Source organism: Canis aureus, chromosome 11, assembly GCF_053574225.1.
Source record: "Canis aureus isolate CA01 chromosome 11, VMU_Caureus_v.1.0, whole genome shotgun sequence".
In the NCBI taxonomy this organism is placed as follows: Eukaryota; Metazoa; Chordata; class Mammalia; order Carnivora; family Canidae; genus Canis; species Canis aureus.
Window position 1 is genome coordinate 23,257,595 of NC_135621.1, and position 23,662 is coordinate 23,281,256.

Consider the following 23,662-nt stretch of genomic DNA (forward strand, 5'->3'; position numbering starts at 1 on the left):
CAGGATCTGTCAGTGTTTATAGAGTTTTCACTTATTATTCATAGTTCGTGGGATGAAGGTGACAAGAACGGCCCTGGAAGTGCTTCGAGGAGTCCTGTCCTTTCTCCTAACGCTTCAATGGGCAATGCTATCATCGTCTCATTTTAGGGAGGAGCCCACAGAGGTTCGGTGACTCTCCTAAGGTCACACGTTCTGTAAGCGGCGCTGAACCCATGCGGGCTGGTGCCAGGGTCAGCACACCCTCCCCTCACGTGGGACTCGACGCATCCCAGTGGGGACATAGCAGAAGCCACCAGTCCCGCGGTACAGGGGAGGGGACTGGGATTCTACGGTGTGCTCGGGCCCAGGGTTGGGGAAGCTGGGGGCACCGTCCCGAGAGGACCCAGGACAGCGGGAGCAGCCCCACGCTGGGGTCTGGGGGACACCACCCAGCCTGGGAAGCATCTGTGAAGTGATGCCAGATGCCTCATCCTGGTGGCAAAAACAACACTCCTAATCTCAAAGGCTGAGGTTCAGGAATGTGTTTCTGCCGGGCTTGGCAGAACCCCAGGCTGTGGTGAGGGAGGCCAGCCAGGAGCAAGGAAGTCATCTCCTCCGCCAGAAAGGCGAAAACAAAGTGACTTCCATCCAGCGCTGTGGGCGAGCGGAGTGGGTCCCTCCCAGGAAGGGCCACAGCTCCTGCCTGCCTTTGATCAAAGTCCCCTACTTCACCACCAGGGTTGACAAGTGCAGACCCCAGGCCCTCAGGAGCCTCTGGGTCGACGGTCCTGTGTCGGGGTCTGGTGAGGAAGGGGCCGACAGACCCAGCCTCCGTGACTGAGCTCCTGGGGCCGTCCCCGGATCCGTCCCAGGCCCTTCATCCACACGAGTATCTACTCAGCACCCCCTCTCGCTTATCGAAGGGCTCAGTCACAGGGCCCGCGATGCCCCCTAGAGTGCTGGGAGCGGGGTACAGGGGGCTGCCACTGGCCCCCTCGTTTAGCCCACGCTGGAGCCAACCCACAGCCCCGGTAGGGCCCTCATGGCCTCAGAGCTCAGCACTATAGAGACTCAGGGCTGCTGCCCACCAGAACGCACCCATCCCCTGCCTGGGCCCTGCTCTGCTCCCAGCAAGTCGAGTGGGCGCGTGAAAGTTTGAACAAGCAGCTCCGTGCTGTGGAATGGGGTCTTCTGGGCACCAAGTTCCCACTTCCTCCTTGGCTGGAATCTCCCTAAAGGCTGTCATCCCCTGTCCTGGTCCCTGGGGGGCTGCTGAGGGCCTGGCCGGGGAGTCAGAACCCACTGGAGACAGATGTGCCAGGTCTGGGAGACCAGGGGTGTGTGGACCCCAGAACACACGTGGGATGCAGAGGCCTCCTTTCCCCCTCCCAGTTGCACCCCGTCTGTGGTGTGGCCCCTGGGTCAGGGAAGTGCAACCCCCTGGGCTGGGGGCTGCCCCAGCGACCCCCCAGGGGTTCCACAGTGCTCACCTTGGCAGTTGCGGCCATTGGGGGCCAGCCTGTATCCAGATGAAGGGCAGCTGCACTGGAAGCTTCCAGGGATGTTGATGCAGCGATAAGAGCAGATATGGCCACCAGTGGGCAGGGCGCACTCGTCAATGTCTGTGACAGCAGAGCCCACCCTTAGTGTCCTGTGTGGACCCCGGCTGGGCTACATTCCCAACAGGGGGCAGGTCGAGGCCTGGGACGGTAGCCAAGTGGAGCACCTGGGACACGGGAAGCCTCAAAGTGCTGGGCGGCCTCGGAAGCCCTTACGCCAGAGAAGGGAAGGGCCTCGCCTAGGGTCACACAGCAAGTTCCTGGTGTGAAGTACGCATAGGTGGGGAAGGAGGCAGACTGGCGGCTGAGGGAGGGAAAGGCCCAGGGCTTCAGGAGAGCTCATAGGACAAATGTGCTAATAAAAAATACACCTGCCAGGAAAAGATAGGAACCCCAATAGCAGGTGTCCCTGAAGCACCTACGGTGCACCTGGAACCATACAAAGCTTTCCTGGTTTAATCCTCTGACAGCCTGGTGGGTCTGGAGTCAGCCCTCAGACAGCAGGGGAGGGATGGCCCCAGCCAAGGACAAGCAGAGTCCGGAGTCACGCGTGCGGCTGGCCCTGAGCCTCCACCTTGTGCCCGGGTCACCACCACCAGGCCCTATCACGTGCGGTTCCTGCCCCGTGCAGGTCAAGGTCCCGGCATGCACTTCAATCCCCAGTTACGTGTCTGCTATTTCCTAAACCTCACTCTCAATGACTTATTTGTATCCAAACAAATCTCAGTTGGACAGGGAAAAACCCTCACCACCCGCCAGCCTGGAAGGGCGTTAAGTCGAAGGGGGTGGGTGATCTCCCCTCTGCCGAGTGGGGCGCCCTCACCTTCGCAGGTGACCCCGTCCACGTCGCTCAGCTGGTAGCCTCGCCGGCAGTAGCACTGGTAGGAGCCGTACACGTTGGCACACTCCTGGCTGCAAGGGCTGCTGCTGCATTCATTCACGTCTGAAAACGAGAGGGTCCCCGAGGTCACCGCCTGATGACCCAGCCTGGCCCCTGGCAGGGCTGTAAGCACAGCACCTCCCTCAAGCTAACACAGAGGAAGGGCCAGAGGTCCTGAGGTCGGGGCTGGGGGCCTGTCTGGGGTCGCCCCATGGGAAAGAGCTTCCTTCTCAGTCCCCTGTGGTTGATGGATCTGGAACCTCTCATCAGGATGACAGTAGAGCCTCCGTCTCGGTTCCTCCAGTGGGGTCCTGCGGGGCCACTGCCAGGTCAGTTCTGGCCCTCAAATGGAGATCCGATCGCGGCCCTCCCCACTTCACCTCTGCAGAGAGGGAGGCCTGGGCAAGCAGCCGATGTGCCAATATTCCCAACACTCCAATACCTGGTGTTCGCAAGGCTACTCAGCAGCTCTGGGCTTCGGCTCGTCTGTTCCCTTCCCTTAGAGCAGGGATCAGCACACATCTGGCCCACCTCTTGGTTTTGTAAATAGTTTTATTGGCACACAGCCACGCTCACTCATATAGCCCGATCTGTGGCTGCTCTTGCACTGCAGCCACAGAGGTGAGTAAGTGCGACAGACTGCAGCCAGCAGAGCCAAAATCAGTTACTATGTGGCTTTTAGAGAAATTTTTTTTTTTTTTTTTGCCAACCTCTGGCCTAGAAGGCCCTACTCACATGCATTTATGGCTAACCCCTAGCAGGGCAGGAGGGGCGAGCAGCTGAGAATGTCCATTGGCCTCTCACCCGGTGTTTTATCCTGCTGCACCCCCGGTGCCCAGCCTGGCTGCCAGCTGTTCACCCGGTTCCCTGCTCACCTCTGACCCCGTGTGGCTTCTCGCCACAGCCTAGACACTCCCTGAAGGCAGGAACCACGTTCTCACTACACACCCTGTTGGGTGTGCTTTATAAATGCTTAGGGGAATGACAGGGCACAGCTGGCCAGGCCCTGGTTCTCTGTCCTTACTGTTGCCGCTAACGTAGACATGAGTGTGTCCTTTGCAGTCCACTTAGGAAGAGGAACAGCATAAGCCATGAACGATTACAGCAAGAGCACCAGTGGTCTCCACAGCTGGCACTTTGTGTCAGCGCAGGTCACTGGGATGAGCTCTTCACAGGCTTCATCCTCATGCCTCCCAATAACATGGGTCCTGCCACCCCGACTGGGGTCCCAGATGAGGACACTGGGGCCCAGAAACACCGAGGTACTTCTTAACCCAAGCTAGGGTTTTGAACCCAAGCTCTAGGGAGACTGTCACCCCCCCATGCGTGAATCTGTTTCCTTGCTGATACGTGTGCATTGGGTCTGGTTCTTGGGGACAGATTCTAAACTCTTGGAGGGACTCTCGGGCCCAGGATCCTGTCATACTGTCCACCCTTCCATCTGGGTGCATCTGGGCCTATCGGACTTTTGTGGTCGTCCTGCCAAGTGTCCAGGGGGAGGGGATTGCTGAGGGCTGTCAAAGCTCTGACCTCAGAACCTCATCCCCGTAGAACATGTGACACCTGTTGAGCACCTACTGCATGCCAGGCCCTGTGCTGAATGCACGTGATGTCAGCTCAGTCCAACCCCAGAGGAGGCTGGTGCTGTGTGATCACCCGAAGACTCTGCTTGAACAACTCTGCCCAACCCCCCACCCAGCGGCCAGAGAGACCCGACTGCACTTTACCATTACGGCTTCTACCGGCCCGAGAGGGGTGCCTGGGATGATGACCTCAGACCCCTGAGAGGCCCGCCTGGGAAAGGTCAGCGCTGCCCAAAGATACTCGGCGCTCCAGCCAACACCTGACTACACACCCTGGCCTCCCTTGTTTCTTGCAAGTATTTACTTTGGAAAACTTGCAAATGTAAAGCCTTTCTTTGTTCCTTTGAGATGTATCCTCTGCACCCAAGAGTCTTTCTCCAGGGACACAGGTGCCATGCCTTGGAGATGCGATCATCAAGGAGGGTAGGCCCCCATCTCCCAGTCTCTGTGGGAGGGTAGGAGTCACTTAGCAGGTGCAGCTAGCCTAAATAGGCTGCGCCCCACTTGGCATCCTGCAGCACTTCCCCTCGGCTCGCCCCAGCATCTAAAAAGCCTCCTGCCTTTGGCTTCTGCACGGCTGAGATGGATTGACACTGACGTCTCTCTGCGACTGCAACGAGGAGGAAAACCCGACTTTCCAACTTACTTGAAAATCTGACCTATCAACCCCATTTCTCCTGTTAGGACACAGAGGCAGCCACTCCCCATGGTCAAGTGAATACAGGGTGGGAGGTCAGATGCCTCCAGATCGCACACTCTTAGCCACGGCCCACACAGTCTCTTTGGGTTATTGATCCCCATGTGCGCGGCCCTGGGCATGTGCCACCAGGCACTCGGGGGCCAGGAGTGGCAGGTGAGGAGTCGTCGCTGACAAGCCAGCTTTTACAGGCGATTTCCCCACCAGGTGTCATGTAGTGTGTCCTTGGGAAACAAACCTGAGTCTGTCCCTACGTGTCTGCAGGTGGAGCGGGGTCCCGGGCCCCCCCATCCCACCTGCACAGCCTCACCTTCGCACGACCGGCCGTCTGCAGAGAGCCGGAAGCCCACGGTGCAGCTGCAGAAGTAGGAGCCTGGCGTGTTCTCGCACTTGTGGCCGCACAGGCGCCCAGGGTAGCGCCGACACTCGTTGATGTCTGTAATGGGGCAGGCGGGCTGGCTCAGGGCAGCGCCCAACCCGCCGCAGTGCCCCCCACTGCCTCTGCTCGCCACCTCCATCCCCCACCTCCCGTGGCCCCACCTTGGGCAGAGTAACCTGTCCCAAGCCCGTGGCAAGTCAGCAGGGGAGCTGGGGCCACATGCGGCCTCCCTGTCCACCTGACGTGCCCACTTGCCCATTCTCTACCCCAAAGCCCCAAAAGGGGGGTCCGCTGGGGTCTGACATGGGGCTCTGGGGCGGTGGGCAGGGCAGCTGCCAGCCTTCCCGAGCAGCCTGGATTGGGGATGGCAGGTGCCGGCCAGCACGGCCTCTGTCCCTGATCCTGGAGGTCAGGCCACCATACCACCTTTGGTTCTTTTGTCGTGGGCTGTACACAGAGCCCCCAGCCCTGGGGGTAAGCAGTGACTCTGGGAAATCCCTAATGCTTCTGGACATGTGTAGAGCAGGCTTGCAGGTCTTGGGTCAAGCAGAGCACCTGCTGTACAGGTGGGAGGCAGCTCACACCTGGGGGCACAGCAGCAGGGCTGGAACCAGAGGGGGGGCATCCTGTGACATGGGATCTGTTCTCTGGGGCTGCCGTGCCAGGACTTCTCAGGTGAGGCACGGACTATGGTCACCCCAGGGGGGCCACCTGGCCTGCGGGGAAACCCACGTACCCACGCACGTCCTGCTGATGCCATCGAAATAGTATCCAGCCTTGCACTCACAACGGAAACTTCCAGGGGAGTTCACACACAGGTGCCCCGGCCCACAAGGCTCAGAGGGTGCCGCACACTCATCCACATCTTGCAAAAGAGAAGGACACATTGAAAAACGTTTAGTGTGGGGATCCCCCCTCCCCTCGAAGATGATAAGAAAGGAAGACAAGAAAGCAGCAAACTGAGATGTACACTGACAGCAGCATTATTTATTCTTCAGCATGTCACAGAGTGCCTACTGTGTGACCCAGATGCAGCCCCTACCCTCGGGAGCCTCTTGCTCCAGGTGGCCAGCAGTGGCCCTAGCTAAGGCAGGAAGTGCCCAGTGACCAGGGGAGATGCTAGGGAAGTGTTCTGGGAGGCATAGGGAGAAAGACTCCTTCCCACTAGCAGGGATCTGGATCTAGCAGGAATCTGGATGGAAAGGAATGTAGCAGCAGGTGGGCAGAGGGAATGATGGAAACGCAGAAAACCACCCAGAGAGGAAAGGGCAGGGCTCATTTAAGGAGCAGCAAGGCCTATGTCATCTGAATTATAAGGTTTGTGAAGTTGGGGCCACCTCAGGGAACTAAATTCTAAGCAGAGAACTTCTATGCTCTGTCTCTCACCAGTGGGGACTGTGGGCTGGGGGACACAAGGGAGATTGCAGCTCAGGACACCTCAGACAGACTGAAAGGGACAAGGCGGGGGGCAGTGGTAGGCTGGCATCCTACTGCAATAGTCCAAGCAATGGATGATAAAGGTTTATGCTTGGAGATGAGCGATGGGACGGATGGACAGGTGGAAACAGCTTCGCTTTGGGGAACCTCCTCTCCCCATCCAGAGAAGGGAGGGGTGCATTGGGAGCAGTCAGAAAGGCTGACTTCAGATTGGTTTCCTTTTTTAATACCAACCAACACAGCGGGTTCCCTCCTCGTTGAGATGGTAGCCACGGCCACAGTTGGGCACGTTCTTCTGGCATGTGTAGGAGCCCTCCGTGTTGATGCATGTCTGCCCAACGGGGCACGGGGCACTGATACTTAGACACTCATTGATATCTACAGCGGGGAAGATTGAGACAACGTGGTTAAACACGGAGGGCTCCAAAACCCAACCACTGGATCTCCAAAAAACCCCACGTCCCCCCTCGCTGCAAAACCACACACAGAGGCACTATACGCGGCCTCCCAACTGGCTCCCGGATCTCGCCCACACACGCCAGCTTAAATACCACCTGCCTGGGCCACCTCCTTGCTCCTAAACCTTCTTTCCTTGCACCAGATCTGGGGCCGCCCGCCTGCCTCCTCTCAGGCCTGCCCACGATCGCGTGGCTACGTCCCTTCTGAATCCCACAGGACTCAATGTCTACACCACCGACTTGGCAATTGGGGCACCACCCTGTATTCACTCACTCCCACGCCGGGTTCAGGGAGACAGAGGTGGCTGTACCCTCGCCCCTGCGAGGTTCTGGGCTCCTCCGACGCCGGCCCGGCCCCACCCGGCTTTGGCCTCACTCTGGCCAGTAGCTCCTGCAGCCAGGCTTGGGCCTTTACAGCACACCCACGGCTCCCGGGCAGGCCCCCCAGGCCCCACGTCTAACGGTCCCCACCTGGGAAGCCATGTGCCCCGTCTCCCTGGGAAACACGTCTACAGCTCGAGTGCCACTTCCTCGAGACCCCTTCCTGCCTGGCCCCTCTGATCTGGGCCCCTCGGGCCCGAGCTGACCTGGGCCCACCCGGGAGGGGCTGCTGGCCCCACATTCAGGGCACAGCCCTCTCCCTCCGTGACTGCACCTGCCTGGGTGGGGCGTTCACCTCTGCAGAGCACACGGCTAGTGAGCACCAACCAGTGCACACACGAGGATAACTGTTCGCTCCAGTTCCAATTTGTGGCACAAAACCACGCCTGGGCGGCTTAGTCGGTTAAGCGTCTGACTCTTGACTTCAGCCCAGGTCATGATCTCAGCGTCCTGGGATCGAGCCCCAACTCAGGCTCCACGCTCAGCAGGGCAGTCTGCTTGAGAGTCTCTCTCTCCCACTCCATCTGCCCTGCCCCCTGCTCAGGGTCTCCACCCCCCTCTTTCTCTCTCAACCAACAATAACAAAAAACCACAGAGGCTGAACTTCTCACTAGGGGGAGACTTCTCAAAGGACTGCTCTTTTTAACAGTCCCCTTGCTCAGACACCTACAAGGCCCCTAGGGGACCAAGGACCAAGAGGAGCGAGTGATGGTACAAGAGCCTGAGCTGAAGTCGAAAACAAGGATCAGCTGTACCTCCCTGCCACACCCCACCCTCCTGGGACGGTCCGTGACCAGCTGCATCCCCCCTCCAGTCAGCCTTCTTGCACTGGTGCAGCGCTTAACAGTTTACACGAGCCTTTCGGTTCTGCCTGCCGTCGCCTGCCACAGCTGGCCTGCGAGTCAGGCAGGGCCAGGATTCTTTTTTTTTTTTTTTAAGATTTTATATATTTATTCATGAGAGACACAGAGAGAGAGAGAGGCAGAGACACAGGCAGAGGGAGAAGCAGGCTCCCTGCGGGGAGCCTGACATGGGACTCGATCCCGGGTCTCCAGGATCACACCCTGGGCTGAAGGCGGCGCTAAACCACTGAGCCAACAGGGCTGCCCAGGGCCAGGATTCTTATCTGCATTTTATACACAAGGCAACTCCGCAAGCACGAGGGTGAGCTCAGGGCCCACTCGGCTCTAGAACCGTGAGTCCAGCCCTCAAATCAGGGGTCGGGAAGCTACAGCTGCCAGCCAAATCCAGCCCCGCCGCTGTTTTTGTCAATAAAGCTTTACTGGAAGCCAGCCACGCTCGTTCTTTTACATACTGTCTACAGCTGTTCTCACGAGCTGCGCCAGAGACCCTCTAGCACACGAGGCTGGTCCTATTTAGCCCTTTACAGAAAAAAAAAACTTGTGTCGAGATTAAATACAGTGTTTAGCAGCAATGGGACTGCCTTCCCTCTAAGCCTTGCACTCGCCTTTCAGGTCTACAGCTCCCAAACTCTGCCCCAGGACCTGTGAGTGTCCCAAGACAGAGTGGGCCACGTGCGGGAGGCCCACGCTCTGGCCCTTTCTGTTGTCCTAACACAGAAAGGAAGACGGTGGGCACCGATCAGAAAATCCGAAGAAACAGGAAAAAGAAAACCAACAAAGACGGGATCGCCTCAAGGACCTCAGCAAACAAACCTCAAGGTTCTAGAACATTCTATGTCTTCTAATAAGGAAAGAGGGCTCTGCCTTCTCAGAGGCTGGCCATCCTGGTGCGGGCCCCCCTGGGCAGAGCTCTGCAGCTGCCGGGCTGGCTGCTGGTGGCTGGAGGGGAACAAACAGGCCTGTGGGGCACCAGGGGTGGTCCTGGAAATTCCAGGAAGATGGATTTGGCTACCTGTGAGGTCAGAGCTTCCCAGCACATCACACTGTTCTGGGGGGGAGTGAGGGTGCCGTTGGCGGAGGTGTGCAAGCAGAAGACCAGGATGCACACAGGAGGGGAAGTGAAACCAGCCTTCTATCTTGACACTGTTTCCTCATAAAGAAGTATTTGGGATGAGGCAGTTTATTTAAAAAAAGACGACGTAAAGGTACTGGCATAAAATGTCGAAGTATGTTCTAAGGGATGAAAGGAAACAAGTGGCAGATCAGTCTGGTCCCATTTCCTTTCCTTTTTTTTTTTTAAGATTGTATTTATTCATGAGAGACACAGACAAGAGGCAGAGACACAGGCAGAGGGAGAAGCAGGCTCCCCGTGGGGACCCCAATGTGGGACTCGATCCCAGGACCCCGTGATCATGTCCTGAGCCAAAGGTAGACGCTCCATCGCTGAGCCTCCCAGGCATCCCAGTCTGGTCCCATAGTCATCAGAAACAAAGTTTTGGGAGAGCAGGAGCCCAGAAGGGCACAGACACTGCTTAGCAAGAAACTTATCCATTCTGCACTTTGAGTTTTGCTTGCACTTTTGTAAATGAAGATATATATATATATATAACTTTCAAAAAAATTTAAAGAAAGAATCCTGAGTTTGGTTGCAAGGACTGTGGGTGATGTAAGGGGGGCCGCCCCAGGGCTGAGACGAGGGGCACCTCATGGCTGGTTTGCAGACCCTCCAAATAACCAGATACTGGCAGGGGGTGAGGGGGGCTTCTTCGGGGCTTTGTTTAGCTCTCCCAGGCTCTCCCTGCATCTAGGGGAGGACACCGAGGGGACTGTCCCCTCCCACTACATATCTCACACCTTGTCCCTGCACAGTCTGCACCCCTGTGGAGGGGGAGGTGGGGGGGCACGCCGGGACTTGCAAATGTTCCTTCCCTCTTTGTGGAAATCTGGGCTGATTTTTGCCATGAGTCAGGGTTTCCGTCCCGAACAGATGCCAGCCTCCTCGGCGGAGCCCCCTCCAAGGCCCTACAAGTCTGGGCAGGACCCTCCTCCCTGCTGGCCCCAGGGAAGGCCGTCAGCCTCCTGCTCACTGGTCCCCTGAGCTGGGTGACGACAGCCCCGCCAGCAGGAGGCTGGCCACGGACCAACCCCAGCTGAGCAGAGCTCCCCCCATGGCTCCGACGCCTCCCCACCCCCCCACACGGGGTGACAGGGGAGTTTTAAAGATGAAGGTTGGGGTAGGGTTCTCAGGAGACCCCTGTCCAAGTGGGGGGGGGGGTCACTGTTCTATTTGTCTTTTTTTTTTTTTTTCTACTTGTCTTTAGCCCAGGGTGGTTAAAAAAATTAAAAAAAAAAAAAAAAAAAAAAAAACGAGTCCAAACTACCATTTCAAATCAAAAATCAATACAGAGGGACACCCAGGTGGCTCAGTGGTTGAGCATCTGCTTTCAGCTCAGGGCGTGATCCTGGGGTCCCGGGATAGAGTCCCATGTAGGGCTCCCTGCATGGAGCCTGCTTCTCCCTCTGCCTGTGTCTCTGCCTCTTTCTATGTCTCTCATGAATAAATAAATAAAATCTTTACAACAAAAAAAATCAATACTGATTTCTCTGAGAGTGGACGGGCTGGACCTAAGACAGAAGCCCCCCATCCCACGGTCACGGAGCTGCCAACCTCTCGTGGGGGGCGGGTAACGGGGCAGCGCCAGGGAGGCTGGGTTCTAACTGGTGGCGTCTGCCACTCTCAGGACCTAGAAGCTTCTGCTGAGCAGAGGCCAAGGCCAGGCCGGCCAATCTGGACGCAAATGCCCACGGCAAACGGTGACGGAGCAGGTGGCTAGCCGGGGTGAGTCCAGGAGGAAGAGGAGCCACCTGCCGGGTGCAGCACAGGCACCGTGTCCACCCAGCTCCCCGCCCTCCCGCGTCCACTAATCTACAGCGTCCACACCGGATTCTCCTTCATTCCACATCAGTCTTCCTCTGACATCAACACAGTAGTCGTGTGTGTTTGTGGGGAGACATAACATCTGCCATCTTTGCAATTTTTAACAGTGTAGACAGGTGGCATCAACTACGTTCACGCTGTCGAGCGACCATCCCCACCATCCAACCAGGCCGCGTTTGTATTTTCCCGGCTGACACCCCGGCCCCATAGACACCGGCTCCCTGCGCCCCTGCCCCAGCCCCCCCAGCTCCGCCCCTTCTCTGCACCACCTCTGGGAACCTGACTACTAATACGGAGTATTCGTTACAGCCAATATCCCAGGCACTTCGCAACCATCTCGTTTGATCCTTGCCTCAAGCCTCGCAGGCAGATATGATTATTCCCATTTTATAAAGACAGAAATTCAGGGTCAGAGGAAGGAAGTAAATGGCTTTGCGTCATTCAGTTCTAAACCAGGTGTCTCTGGGACACCCAGGTGGCTTAGCGGTTGGGGGTCCACCTTTGGCTCCCCACAGGGAGCCTGCTTCTCCTTCTGCCTGTGTCTCTGCCTCTCTCTCTGTCTCTCTCATGAATTTAAAAAAGAAAAAAAATCTTAAACCAGGTGTCTGTGACTCTAAAATTGAATTCCTAATTCTAGCACTGGGGCGACCCCAGCCTCTCTCCCTGTGTCTATATATGAAGTTTCATGGGGACACAGCACGGCCCATTCGTTCACATATCTGTGGCCGAGTTCCAGCTTCAAAAGCAGAGCCGAGTAGCCGCAACAGAGACCAGATGGCCCACGTGGCCTAAATATTTGCTCCCCGGCCCCTTAGAGGGTATGCCTGGTGATCTCTGCTCGGCAGCCCCCCACGTTCTAGAGACGTGGCCCAGCACCGGAGCGTCTGCCCCGCCTGGGGGACCCTGGCAGCCCTGGCGAGTGTCTTACCAATACAGTTGCCTAGAGCATCTTGTATAAAGCCACTCTTGCACTGTAGCTTGGGTCTGCAGCGGAAGGATCCCAGAGTATTCTGACAGATAAAATCGGGGAGGCAGTTATGAATACCACTCTCACACTCGTCAATATCTGGTACATCATAAAAAAAGGAAATTGTTAGCAAGAGTCCTGCCAGAAGCAACTCACAACATTTAAAAATCACAAGAAAGTTTTCTTTCTTTCAATGCTCATTACTCAGACTACAACCCAAAACATTCCAATAGAGAAATCACAATTAAAAAAAAAAAAAAAAAAGAGCCTTAGTTAGCCAAATAAGTGCTCACAATACTAAAGATTGAAAACTCTTTTTTTTTTTTCTTTATTCCCCCAAGGCTCTTATGAGGCAAACTTTCTGTTACATAATAAATAACCCAGGCATTTTCCTGGCAGTATATGGGATTTTTTTTGCACTTTAGGTTAAGTGCATGTTTAGTTTAGATAATAAGCAATGATCTTAGTGGCAATAAACGCGGTCCCCATAAACTTATTCATTCTGAAATTGTCACAACTTTTCAAATGTGAACAATGGGGATTGTCATGATCAGACATGTTGGCTGCTCTTCCCCTGAAGTTCGTGGCTGTCAAATGTTCAAAAGTGTATACTCAGCTGGCTGGGTCCCTGGATTCTCAGGGCCCAAGCCGCCCAGCGAGGGTGGAGCAAAGTGAGCCGGCCCAAAGGCCCTCAGACGTCAGGAGGGTGTGCCTGGCTTTTGAGCTACCCTCGTAACTCAACCAGAATGTTCACACAAGTGGTTTTGTCATTCTGAAGGGCTGGAAACCCTCAGAAGAAAACTATGTTCTAATAGATCCTCATCAAAGCCTTATCTGCCAAATAACATCTATGGCTTGGTGGGGAAAAGGCCAGCAGCCAGAAATGTCATGTTTTTATGCAGCGGAAGAGACTATGCTTTGAACTTCAAGGAAGCCTGGAGTCAGATGGAAGGCAGCTGTTGTATAAAAAAATTTTTTTTTTTTTTTTTTTTTTTTGCGTGGTGGGTAGAAAGTCCATGTGAGCACCTGGAATTCACCTCTGCTCTTGTTTTGAAATGATCCTGCCCTGAACCTTTTCAGAAGTGCAAACTCACCCTTGTCATTAACTCAACCTTACAGTAAAGAAGGTAAATCTTTACTAACAATATAGCTGGCCAGTGCCCCCCCAGGAAGTGTTGGGGCCCCGGGGCGCCAAGGGAGCCCAGAGCCCGGGGAGCCCGGTGCTGCCTTTAGCAGCACATCCTATCTACTCCTGGGGAGCTGAGGTGTGTAGGCTCGGAGCATGTTATACCTTTGCAGTCATTGTCCTCTGTGAGTTCATAGCCAGTCCCACAGCTGCTGTCTCTCTGGCAGCGGAAAGAGCCCACCGTATTGACGCAGGACTCTCCGAGCCGGCAGTTGTGGTTGCCCGTGATGCATTCATTGATATCTAGGAGAGACAGAGGCAAAGCAGGAGTAACCAGCCAGAACCATGGCCCCCCTGAGCTTTAACAAAAGGAATGTACCAGAAGGCATGGGGCAACTGGGTCCCAGCATCTGTGAAGTGCCCTCCGCCACGTGCATATTCGGGATGGAAGGGGTCCTGGGCACTCATTACCAATGGCATCCTCCCCCTGCTACGTCTCAGATCTATTGCTCCCTCTGAGCACCTGCTAAACACATGCCAGGCCCCGAACTGGAGTCATGTGATCATTAAGGCCTCCCCCAGGAGAAGCGATCACCTGCCTCCATCTCCCCCACCTCAAGAGGGGCTGAGGGACTTGCTGAGGGCCAGAGACTGGTCAGACCCCAAAGCCAACCCTCTTTCCCGACACTGTATTCATATGTTCCTGGAGGAGAGCCGTGGCTGGGCGCCACGCGCTGTAGACTCCAGGGAATGCTGTTCTTCACCCACAGATGGGGCCCCGACGTGCGCCAAGTGGGGCCTGCCCAGGTGTCAATCGGAGGCCGAGGCTCCCAGTGCGGCTGCGTGCCGTTGTGCTGTCGCTGGAGCTCAGGGACCGTTACCTTCACAGGACACGCTGTCAGGCAGCAGCTGGTAGCCCACGAAGCAAGAGCACACGACCTCCTCGCCCGTGTCCCGGCACTGCTGCTTGCAGGGCCCCCCGCCTGGGATCAGAGCAAATCAGAGCGAATGTTAGCCAGGAGCCCAACACACACCAGAAACCTTCTGGGTTTCCGGTTCTGTTTGGACTGGGCCAGAGCAAATGCACTCAGGGTGGACAACATACAAAGGCAGGCTCCCCATCGTGGAGCCCAGCCTCTCTGGCCTCGTACCCCCTCCCCTCTCATGGGAGACCCCCAGGATCCGGCCCTGGGCAACCCCAGGGCTGCTGCTTCAGGTCTGAGCCCTGGTCCAACAAGCTGGCGGCATGCAGGGCCATCCCTGCCGGTTGTAGTGAGGCTGGGAGGGACAAGGCGGAGAAGCCAGCGATGCTGCTGGCTTCGTGCCCAGCACAGACACAGAGGGGCAGTCCCGTGAGGCCCCTCTCCCTGCAGAGGTGAGCTGTGATGGCCTTCTGGGTGGCCCTGCTACCTCCCCTCCACCCATGCTTCCCATGCTTCAGGGCAGCTGAGTGATGCTCAAAGAGCAGATCTCCCCGGGACAAACCTCCACCAACTAGAGCCGCTACCACAGTTCTGACCACTGCCCGGGGCTCGATGACCCCGGCCCGCCTCCCCAGCCTCTCCCTCTGCCCCCACCGCACCCCTCCCTGCACCATGGCCCACCAGCTGCGGTGGGTCTGGGTGTGCACGTCTCTGCTCCTGCTGCCCAAATCTCCGTCCACCCTCACTCGTCGCAAACCAGCTACTTCCTCCCCCAGGAAGACCCTCCCACCCACCCCCACACCCCCAGGGAGCTTTCTGGGCTCTCTGCCCTCCACCAGTCCCACCCCTACCCCCCACCCCGCCCCTGTGCCAACTGTCCCTGTGCGCTGACCACATCGTTTTGTGATTACACTGGCTCCCAATTAACGCTCCAACCACAGGCAGGGCAAGGCTCCGAATGAAGCTTTGGAGACGACTTGCCAGTCTAGACATGTGGGAATGCTCCGGGAAAGAGAAATAAAGTTTTATCATCTGAAAAACAAATCTGCCAGGCCCGTTGTGCTCACTTTACGTTTGCAAACGTCTCCCTTGCGAGACACGGATACATGGACACGGTCCCTGGCACTGCTGGGGCTCCAGGACACAAAGTCAAGCAATACTCACCCCTCCCCAGATGGTCCCCCTCCCCGGAGCCTGTGTTTAGGGGGTCGCCATAGTGGGGAGGCTTGTGATGCCCGCTTCCCGCGTGGCCTCCTCCCTGTGCACCCACCAGTCCCCGGCTTGGAGGGAAGGAGGAGGTGGGGAGCCCAGGAGTGCCGGGGGGGATGGGGCAGAGGGACCTCAGCGGACTCCAAGCCAAAGGGCTCTACCCAGGAGAACCCGAGTGAAACGAGAGGTCAAGATCCCAGTGGGATTAGTGCCGTGTCCCCTGGGGTGGGGGACGGTTACCAGGGCCTCACCTCTGCAGCGGTCATTCAGGTATGGGTCCTCCTGTTCCTCCTCGATCTCCGAAATCTTGGCTGAGGGGAAAGAGGGGCAAAAGGGACATTTACCCAAACGCGGTGTCTCATCTCGTTTCTGCAGAAACCCGGAATAAATACTCCCCCTCCTTATAAATAGCAGGCAGTCGTGCCCATTTGGGGAGCTCGGTGCCCAAACGGCATGGGGGTCAGGCAACCTGCCTCACTTGCCTATTTCAGCAAATGCAGCCACGGCCCCCAGACCTTCAACGGTGCACCTGGTAAAGGCTTGTTGTCATGGGTTGAATGGGGTCTCCCCCCACAAAGATGGTGCAGCTCTAACCTCCGGCACCTATGGCTGTGACCCTTCCCTGGAGCAGACTGTTTGCAGAGGACGGAGCTAAGGGGCGTTAGGGTGGGGTCCGAGAGGCCGTGTCTGTGTCCTTAGAGAAAGAGGAGGGATGTCTGGGTGGCTCAGCGGCTGAGCGGCTGCCTTTAGCTCAGGGTGTGACCCTGGGGTCCCGGGATCGAGTCCCACACCAGGGTCCCCGCAGGGAGCCTGCTTCTCCCTCTGCCTGTGTCTCTGCCTGTCTCTCTGTGTCTCTCATGAATAAATAAAATCTTTAAAAATAAAAAAATAAAAAAAAAGAAAGAAAGGGGAAACCGGAGATAGACACACACGGAGGAGCAATGACGTGAAGACAGGCAGGAGATGCACCAGCCAAGGAGCACGCGAGGCCACCAGAAGCCAGAAGAGCCCAGCCTGGATCTGCGGCCTCAGAGGGACGTAGCCCTGCCATCACCTTGATCGGGGGCATCTGGCCTCCAGACCGGGAGACAGAACATTTCTGTTGCTTAAGCTCCCCCCACACCAACCCCAGTCTGCGGAGCCCCAGGAAATGCACTGCGAAGTAGCCGGGGGTGTCAGCAGGGACTCACTGGGTGCACTCGGACAGGGGCCCGAGCTCTGCTCTGTGGGCCGAGCACTCGGCAGAGCCTTCAACAGGGCACTGGGAGATGGTGAGGGCACGGGGGGCAGTGGGGTACCCTGATGTGATCTAATAGCATGGATTTCCACTTTAGTTCTGGAGGAAGAGAACTAGTCCCTTCGGCTCACATACAGCCAAGGGTGGGAGGGATCCCTGCAAATCCCCGAAAGCCGTGCCCTGGGAAGTGGAAGACCCTTCTACAAGCGAAGGTGACAGAGATCACAAGTCAGTCACGAGCTGACAGCAGGATGCGACAGCCCTGGGTGGGAAAGCGTAAATCAGAGCGCACCCCGATGAAGAAAAACAAGGAAAGGAAATGCGACCTAATGGAAACCATGGAAACAATATTCCTCCCAGTGTCATGTCCTCTTCCCTCTGCTTTCTGTATCTTCAGTGAGAGTGTAACACACCCACACCAGAGAAATAAACATCGTGAAGAAGAAACATTAGCAATTCTGCTATAAAATTCAATAGGGCAGGGACCCCTGGGTGGCTCAGTGGTTAGCGTCTGCCTTAGGTTCAGGACGTGATCCTGGGGCCCTGGGATCGAGTCCCGCGTGGGGAGCCTTCTTCTCCCTCTGCCCGTGTCTCTGCCTCTCTCTCTCTCTGTCTCTCATGAATAAAACCTTTAAAAATATTCAATGGGAAGTAACCTATATACATGATGTACAAGGCATTTTTTTTTCCGGCCGTTAAACTGCGGCCATGGTCCCTACATAAACTTTTCACTTGGCCAGGAACTAAACAAAAGACTTTGAGAGTGTGAATCAGCTCTCCCAGGTGAGGGGGCTGGGAGCACCTTTGCTGAGGTTATTCAGCTCGGGGACTCCTCGCTCGCTTGAGGCATTATTCGGTCTAGGTCAAGGTGTAGGTTGGGGGCGTCCGCCAGGAGGACCTGCAAGGAGCCACTTCTCGCCAGAGTGATGAGGCCATCGAGGTTTGCACGGTAATCTGTGGGAGCCAGCAAGCCTGGCACAGACACCACCATTCCTGCCAGAAAGCAAATCTCGAACATGGGCTTCCCCAGCCTCAATCTTCTGGTCTGTAGACTGGGGGTAACCAGTCCATGTCCCAGCACGGTTCCTCCCAAACTCTCTGCGGTAAAGGGACAGGGCTCTTTCCCCCATCTTAAGCCAATACTCTGATAACCTGTAATATAAATGCATTACCAGATAAACTAAGTAATGGAAATGGGCATCTTAGCCCCCACGTAGATGAAACAGACCTAAGTCACGCTATCATGTGCTTATACAAGTTCCTAAAGGTTTACACTGAATTCCTCTACTTATTTTGGCAGAGGCCGGCAGTGATCTGGGGACCCTCTGTGTGGCCCCACGGCAGCACACAGTAGGCCCGCGATAAACCTTCCTGGAAGGAAGTCATGTCTGTGTCTACGAGGAGGGAGGGCAGGGAGTCCTCACAGGGCCTTTGAGAAAAGTCTGGTGCAAGAATTAAGGCAGATAGAAGACAGCAGAGAAATAAGACATCTGGAGCTGCAAAAAAGTTCAGAGATCGTTATGGAAACAAGACATAAATCAACAAAAATCCTCCCCAGAAACACAGGAGAAATTCTCCACCAGGACGAACAGTTTGGGTTTGTTTAAAGTGAAAATGTCATCCCTGGTTTCAAAAGTCAAGGAGGGAGCCAGAATGTGGTTCCAGGCCTTCTTTCCGACTGAGATATCTGAAATCAGCCCCACGGCATCCATGAGAAATTAAAAACAAAGAGAGACTCGGTCCACTCGACCCAGGGCCACAAAGCCACGAGGGTCATGAGGCGGGGGTGATGGACAGTCCGACACAGGGAGCACGGGTCTGTGAGCTCCCCCATCCAAAGGCCTTCCTGCCCTTTACCCACCACGGTGGGAAGCGGGGAAGGAGCCCAAAGTCACAGGGCAAGCCCGGGGCACGGCACATCCCACAAAGTTTCCAGGGTTATCTCCATTACGGCCCCGGAAACCACCGCAGGAGAGAAAGAGGTTATTAGACAGACAAGAAGTTTCCTGAATCGTGTAACTGAGCCACGGCCAGAGGCTTCAGGATTCATCTTGGCCCTGGACAGATGGAGGGTGGTAGACGCACAGCTGGGAGCACCCTTAAAGCTGTTCTTGGGGTCACGCACCAATAAGTACGAGTTGAAAGAGCACAGCCGGCTAGTAATGAGTGATACCCCTGCCCCGCTTCTTCTCGACACATCACTGGCACCAGACGGACAGAGAAAGGGCGCTGGCCAGGGGGCGGAGGGCCAGTATCCTCCCTCCTGTGTGTGTCACCAAGTGACCTCAAGCACCAGGCCCTCATCCGCAGAATGGGAGCAACGCCAGCCACCATGCTGCCCGGGGCCGTGGGACAGACCGGGAAAGGTCGTGAAGGCAAACATTTACGGAGTCACCCCAAACGCTTTACACTCACTCTCCCATATATGAAGCAGGACTATAATTATCCCTATTTCACAGATGAGGAAACTGAGGTCTGCATAAGTTAGTTTACCTAAAATGCATGTCAAGACAGGGACATGGACCCAGATTTGTCAGATCCCAGATCCCAAGCCTTCGGTCCCACCCCAGGGCCGTGGCTCTCAGAGGAGGTAACCAACATGAAACTGCTCGGAGAGCTAGAACCAGCCTCCGTTGAGTTAAGGCAACGAACGGTCAACGTGTGTACGCACACCACTGTGGTCGTTCCCTTTACGTGTTAACTTGGTTGGGCCACGGTACCTAGATATTTGGTCAAACACCAGTCTGTGTTTACTGTGACAGTATTTTAGATGAGATTAGCATTTAAATCAACAGACTCTGAGTAAAGCCGATTGCCCTCCATGATGTGGGTGGGCCTCGTCTAATCTGGTGAAGGCCTTCAGAGAAAGACTGACGTCCTCCAAGCAAAAAGGAATTCCGCCACCGGATGGCCCTTGGACTCAAGCCGCAACAACAGCTCTCCCTTGGGTCTCTGGCCTTTTCGCCCAACCTGCAGGTTTCAGACTTGCCAGCCCCCACAAGTGAGCCAAGTCCTTAAAATAAATATCTTCCTCTCTCTCCGTATATATATCTACACACATCCTCTTGGGTTTTTTAGGATAACCCCGACTAATGCACTGCCCGAAAGGGAGGAGAGGGGGAAATTACCTGCTTCTTGGAGGTCCCCAATGTCCCCGGGGGCGAAGTCTGCTGTCTCCTGGCCCTTGACGCAGCACGCCCGGAAGACCAGCCCACACTGGTAGCCGACCATGAGTGTGTACTCACAGCTCTGGCCCTGGGCCTGGGCCGCCCTCCCCAGCAGGCAGCAGTGGCAGCACCTCTGCAAACACAGGCAGACACCGGATGGAGAAGCCACACAACACAGCAGAGCCCCCCGGCCTCTCGGATCCCAGTATCCACTCGGCCTGCACAACAACACTGCTGGGGCTTGGCTATCTCTTCCAAACGCTGGCAGCAAGCAGCTCAGCAGGCCGAGCCCGGGGCGTGCTGGCCCCCAAACCTCACAGGTCCTGGTGCTGGGAGCAGCCTTCAAGGGGGTGCACCCAACATATGCCCCACCACCAGCCTGTCCCACTCAACACCCCTGCTCTGTCTGGCTCATACACCTCCAGGAGGAATTAGCCATGACAGGGACCCTGTGAGGGTCACACAAGAGCCCCCTGCAGGTACACTCCTTGTGTGGGGGCTAAGATTTCTCCCCCAGGCGCACAAAAATGAATATGCACTGGTCTCTTCCCTCCGATTCAGGTGGTTTGGGCAGCAGGAGGTGCATCGCACATTTGAAAAGCACGAGACCCTCAGGACAAGTCATCAAACGAGGGACAGAGTCACTGCCCAGAGTCACTGTCCGTCACCTGGACCCCCAGTGATCCTGAAAGTGATGCCTGAGTTCTGCAGACGGCATTTAGCCTGCTTTATGAAAAGCCTCATTTCAGTCCTTACTGTCTTATCCATGGAAAGGCACAGAACTTTCCAAAAGGTCCAGAGTGGGAGAGCCAGGAGGTGGGGCTCTGCTTGCATTTCTGTGGGGGCTGATGGGGCTTCCATCCCGCCAGAAAGAGGGAGGCATCAGTTACCGCCTCCACCTTCCAGGGCATGAGTCATCCTTCCCGGAAACACAAATCACACATCTGCCAAAGTGGCCTGTTTCTTCTCCCGTTAGAATACTCCAAGCCTTCTCTCCACCTCCCTTTTCTTTCTAGTCTGGGGACAAGGGCAGAGCTGTCTGGCAGGCAGACAGTGTCTGCAGAGCCCCGGCCCTGCCCGGGGAGGCGGCCGCTGGACGCTCTGGCTCCTGGCTCCGGGGTCCCCCTCTATGACCAGCGCTCCCTGCCCTCACCCCACCCAGCTCCCTCACACCAGAAGCCTCCTCCCATGGAGGCCCCCAAAGGCTGAGGGTGGGTGGAGGGGCTCCGGACCCCCGACTCCCCACGCGGAAGCCCCCTCCACCCTAGTCTGCATGAAGAGAGGATCCCCAGAAAGGACCCCACACCCCCCTCCAGGAATCCAGACTTCATTCCCATTCACACTCCGTGAAATGGCTCCTGGCCTTCCTGAGTGGGAATGGGAAATCTTCCTGGAAGTGCACCTCCAGAGGCTCCCAGCTGACCAGGTTAAGTGTCCAGCTCCTCCTGGTTGGCCTGGTTTTTCTCTCTCAGTGGGTGGTGAGGGCGGGACAGCCCAGTGAATGTGCGGTTTGCAGGCCCCAGGAAGCGGTCAGGGGCTCCTCCTCCCTCACGCCAGGACGCAGACCTTCCACGGGGACAGAGGCCCTGAGGGGCCCGGCGCGGACCCGGGATGGACGACATCACCCTCGCAGAGCTCGCTTCCCCCTGGGCCCAGCGACCCCACGCCGGGCCCTGCCTGGCCGGACGCCTGCCCTTGCCGGTCCTGACACTACCCCAGCCAGGCCACTGCGGAGCGTGGGCCTCTCTGAACCTCCCTCTTCTCTTCTAGGGCAGCTATGGAGGCCCCGTGTTATCAGAGGTCCCGGTGGACCGGGGTGGGGGGGCCAGGGGGGGGGACGGACGGTGGAGGGGAGGGCAGGGGGTACCATTCTGGGCTCCGGGCAGGCAGGAAAGCTGGAGGGCCTGCCTTGAACTTGGAGAGGCTCGGGTCCCTCCCCCCTCCCAGCCCAGGTAACCTCTGCCCTAATTTCAGTCTTCCTGCTGGAAGCCCGGGCACTGGAGGTCCTCGGGGCAAGGCTGGGTCCCTTCCTCCCCATCTCCCTGGTGTCATCCAGGGTTTTCTGACTAAACCGCAGGGGGCGGGGGACCAGACAGGCCCCTGGGCCCTCCTGCTGCTCTAAAGGACAGGCCTGGGCAGGCGGTGCAGGCAGGAGGGCAGCCAGGCCTCCCACTGGGGACGGCGCTGCTGGCGGCAGGACAGGTCTTCACCTTCACGAACGTAGCCTCCAGGCTGGTGTTGTCCCCGTGTGACGTGGCGCAGCTGTCTTGCTCGTTGGCCAGGTTGATGCCTGTGGCGCAGTGCAGCTCCTCCAGCTGGCTGTGGCAGCACTGCTCCTGGACCATCCTGCGGGCGGAGGGCGGCCGGGCTGAGGGCAGGGCCCGGAAGGGTGGGGGTCCCGCGGGGGGCACACAGGGCCTGGGAGCAGTCGCCCCTCAGGGATGGGGGCCCTGTCATCTTTTGGCACCTCCCCTTCTCAACCGACTCCCACTTTCACACACACTAGGGCACACACATTTGCACACACACTAGTGCACACACACTCCCGTGCACGCACACACACACCAGTGCACTCCCATGCACATGCACACACACTCGTGCACACACACATGCTTCGATATGCACACACTCCCATGCACTCACATACCTACACACAGTGCTCACACTCGCTCCCATGCACGTGCACACACACACACTGGAGCACATGCATGCTCCTATGTGCGCACACACTCCCGTGCACTCACACACCTACACAGTGCTCACAGTCGTTCCCATGCACGTGCATACACACACACTGGTGCGCACACACACTCCCGTGTATTCACACACCTACACACAGTGCGGACACACACACTGTTGCACATGCTGCTCCTGTGTGCACACACACTGCCATGCACTCACATCCCTACACACAGTGCACACCCTCGCTCCCACACATACACACAATAGTTGGCACACAGAAGGTGCTCAAGAAGCGTACAATTAGAAAGACCGAAGCAGGTGGTGTCTGGGGGTGGAGTTGGGAGACCCCGATTCCTGTCTCTGAGTGTTGCCCTACAAAATGTTCCCACCCAGTTAAAAAGCCACCCCTTCCGATTGCTGACGCTGGACCAGACACCCTCACCCTTCACCACTCATCTGTCTCTTCCAGACTCAGAGGAAATCGCTCCCGAGGTGGAGGAGCTGCCTGAGGCCACGCAGCGAGGGACGGTGGCAACCGTGACGCGGAGCCGTCCACATGTACTGGCCCTGCCGGAGGCTCCGGAAAGAAGGTCCTTGCAAACTAGAGGACGCCCGAGCGTAAAGGCTCGTGTCGGCAGAAGGACCATCACCTGCCAAAATTGGATCCTCGGACACGGCTCCGGGCAGGGCAGGCTGGGCCGCGGCAGGTGAGCGGGCAGGAGGTGCGTGTGAGGCCCAGGTACGGCTCCCACCAGACCCAAGCCAACGTCAGCAAGGGCGGGACGAGCCGCCCAACCACGCCAGTCCAGAGAGAATGGGGTACCCAGCCTCGCTGTGCTGCCGATCAGCCAGGCTCCCCTGCCCGGGGGAGCAGTAGCCTCCCAGCCGGTCCTACCCCCACCTCCACCCTGCGGGGCTGGAGCTCTGCACCTGGCCTCCCATGTGCTTCCAGAACCACCTGGGGCTCCAGGATGGACTCGCCTATGCTTGTGATACCACAAACTGCATTCGTGCTTTTTGGTGAATTTACAAATAATAGGTATACCACCAGATTGCCAGCAACAGCATCCAGACGGGCATCCGTCTGCGCATGTTCTTTTTTTTTTTTTTTTTTTTTTTTGCGCATGTTCAAAGACAGTGGCTGCACAGAAAAGCAGAGTTAGGGAGGATCGGAAGGCTCAGGCACTGTCTGGGAGT

At 56.9% G+C, this 23,662-nt stretch overlaps 1 protein-coding gene across 4 annotated transcripts in view; it reads right to left on the reverse strand.

Annotated features, from left to right (window-relative positions):
* The window catches only part of FBLN1 (fibulin 1), a 117,191-nt gene that overhangs the window by 38,195 nt on the left and 55,334 nt on the right, over nt 1-23,662 (reverse strand). For all 4 annotated transcript variants that reach the window (XM_077914115.1, XM_077914114.1, XM_077914118.1 and 1 more), the window contains 11 exons: nt 21,994-22,129; nt 19,745-19,916; nt 15,631-15,690; nt 14,129-14,230; nt 13,413-13,550; nt 12,083-12,220; nt 6,749-6,892; nt 5,814-5,942; nt 5,009-5,134; nt 2,362-2,481; nt 1,470-1,601 (listed from right to left, as the gene is read on the reverse strand). In XM_077914115.1, coding sequence (XP_077770241.1) covers nt 1,470-1,601; nt 2,362-2,481; nt 5,009-5,134; nt 5,814-5,942; nt 6,749-6,892; nt 12,083-12,220; nt 13,413-13,550; nt 14,129-14,230; nt 15,631-15,690; nt 19,745-19,916; nt 21,994-22,129 — 1,397 coding nt within the window. The remainder of the gene's footprint in view (nt 1-1,469; nt 1,602-2,361; nt 2,482-5,008; nt 5,135-5,813; nt 5,943-6,748; nt 6,893-12,082; nt 12,221-13,412; nt 13,551-14,128; nt 14,231-15,630; nt 15,691-19,744; nt 19,917-21,993; nt 22,130-23,662) is intronic.